Source organism: Triturus cristatus, chromosome 8 (assembly GCF_964204655.1).
Source record: "Triturus cristatus chromosome 8, aTriCri1.1, whole genome shotgun sequence".
NCBI lineage: Eukaryota > Metazoa > Chordata > Amphibia > Caudata > Salamandridae > Triturus > Triturus cristatus.
Window position 1 is genome coordinate 1,525,182,994 of NC_140591.1, and position 1,994 is coordinate 1,525,184,987.

The 1,994-nt window shown below is 40.8% G+C and overlaps 1 protein-coding gene across 1 annotated transcript; it reads right to left on the reverse strand.

Moving 5' to 3' along the window:
- Positions 1–411: 411 nt before the first annotated feature.
- On the reverse strand, positions 412–1,395 carry LOC146806058 (olfactory receptor 6N1-like). Its single transcript, XM_085623849.1, has one exon. The coding sequence runs from the start codon at positions 1,393–1,395 to the stop codon at positions 412–414; it is 984 nt and encodes a 327-aa protein (XP_085479975.1).
- Positions 1,396–1,994: the final 599 nt, after the last annotated feature.

The following is a 1,994-nucleotide window of genomic DNA, read 5'->3' on the forward strand; positions in this document are numbered from 1 at the left end:
TTACCGATTCGGTAATGGGGGGAGCACATTCAAGGGTGGCAGGGTGTCACATTGACACCCTGTTGCACCCCTGATTCCTGCATGTGTGCACATGTGGCACACATACATGCCCTAAGGGCATGTATGTCTGCCACATGGCACTGTTAGTCCAGCAAAATATTGCTTTTTGCAATGAATTCGGTATTTAGCACCAAAATATATTTGGTGCTAAATACCGAATTATTTTCCCTACACATCACTCATTTGAGTGTCACCTACATCTCATTTCAGGATTCGGTATTTACCGATTCGGTAAAATTACCGATTCGGTAATTTTACCGATTCGGTAAATACCGAATCCTGAAATGTTCCCCCTACATAGCTAAAGCCTAAATACCGGTCGGTAACGGTATAATTACCGAAAATCGGCCGTTACCGACCGGTATTGGGCTTCCTACATATGGCCCTTAGAGAGATAAAAATAATGAGCTTCCTCCTGAATGCCTCCTTGATGTCTTTGTTTCTCAGGGTGTATATCATAGGATTCAGCATGGGGGTTAATACAGAATAAAGAACAGCAACAAGAGAGTCCACCTCAGAAACAACGGACGCAGCAGGACGTATGTACATGAAAATGATTGGCAAGTAAAACATATTTACCACAATTAAATGAGAAGCACAGGTAGAAAAAGATTTTCTTCTACCCCCGGGTGAACTAATTTTCAGAATTGACAACATAATTTTAATGTAAGATATTAGAATCAGAAAAAATGATGAGCTTATTACGAGGAAGCTAATGGAGGAACCTATGGCAACGTTGAGGGATGTGTCGGCACAGGCCAGATGGAGCAGGGGTGGGTGATCGCAGTAGTAATGATGGATCACATTTGGTCCACAGAAGGGCAGTCGTGAGGCTAAAACTGCTTGTATGAAGGGGGCGAGGAATCCTCCAATCCAGGAAAAAACAGCAAGTTGAATGCAAAGTGTTCTAGTCATGTATGAGCCATATTGGAGAGGTTGGCATATGGCAAAATAGCGATCAAAAGACATCACAGTCAACAGGAAACATTCTGTAGCACAGAGAGAAAGAAAGATGTACATTTGCAAGAAACAGCCACTAAAGGAAATGGAGTTGCTGTTCATTAAAAACTTGGCCAACATTTTTGGTAAAGTTACTGTGGAGATGCTAAGATCCAAGAAGGAGAGGTGACTGACGAAAAAGTACATGGGGGTTTGAAGTTTATGATCGAGGCTAGTGAGAAGAAATACAATCCCATTATCTGTTGCAGTGAGAAGGTAAATAGGGAGAAAAATCCCAAAGAGCAAACCATGAAAATTCTGCAGACTTGGAAACCCAAATAAGATGAACTCAGTTACTGAGACATTAGTCTGTTGGTAGACTTTCCTGACTTCCATTCCTTTGTGAGTGGCATCTGAAACAGAAACGTGTTAGTCACATATCAAAGATTCGTTTTCTGTTATTAGGATGACAATGATAAGTATGTGTTGAAGGGAGAAACATATCCTGCCTCTACTCACTATTTCATCTCATATGCCACATCAACAACAATGACTAGTAGTGTGGTAAATCAAAATTGTGCCCTCAATACATGTTAGAGACTAAGGGCCCGATTCACAAAAGTAATCTGAGACAAAATCCTAACTTTATGACTTTTGATATTGACAAAGGGCATTTAGTACTCGTAAACGTAGGATTTTGTCTCAGTTAAACTTAAGTTTTGGTCTTAAGTTAAACTTAAGACAAACTTAAGTTTAACTAAGACAAAATCCTAACTTTACTACTCCTCAATGCTCTTTGTGAATACCGAAAGTCGTAAAGTTAGGATTTTGTCTCAGTTAAACTTAAGTTTGTCTTAAGTTCAATTTAAGACAAAAACTTGAGTGTAACTGACACAAAATCCTGGGGGGCATGGCTTAACCAGCCACGATGGTGGACGCGTTCTGCTGAGGCTCCGCGCGAGGGCCTGATAAGCAGCATCCAACCGCCACAATGG

Excerpts from the sequence above, each read along its gene's own strand:
- LOC146806058 (XM_085623849.1), bottom strand. The coding sequence starts at position 1,395 with ATGGAAGTCAGGAAAGTCTACCAACAGACTAATGTCTCAGTAACTGAG.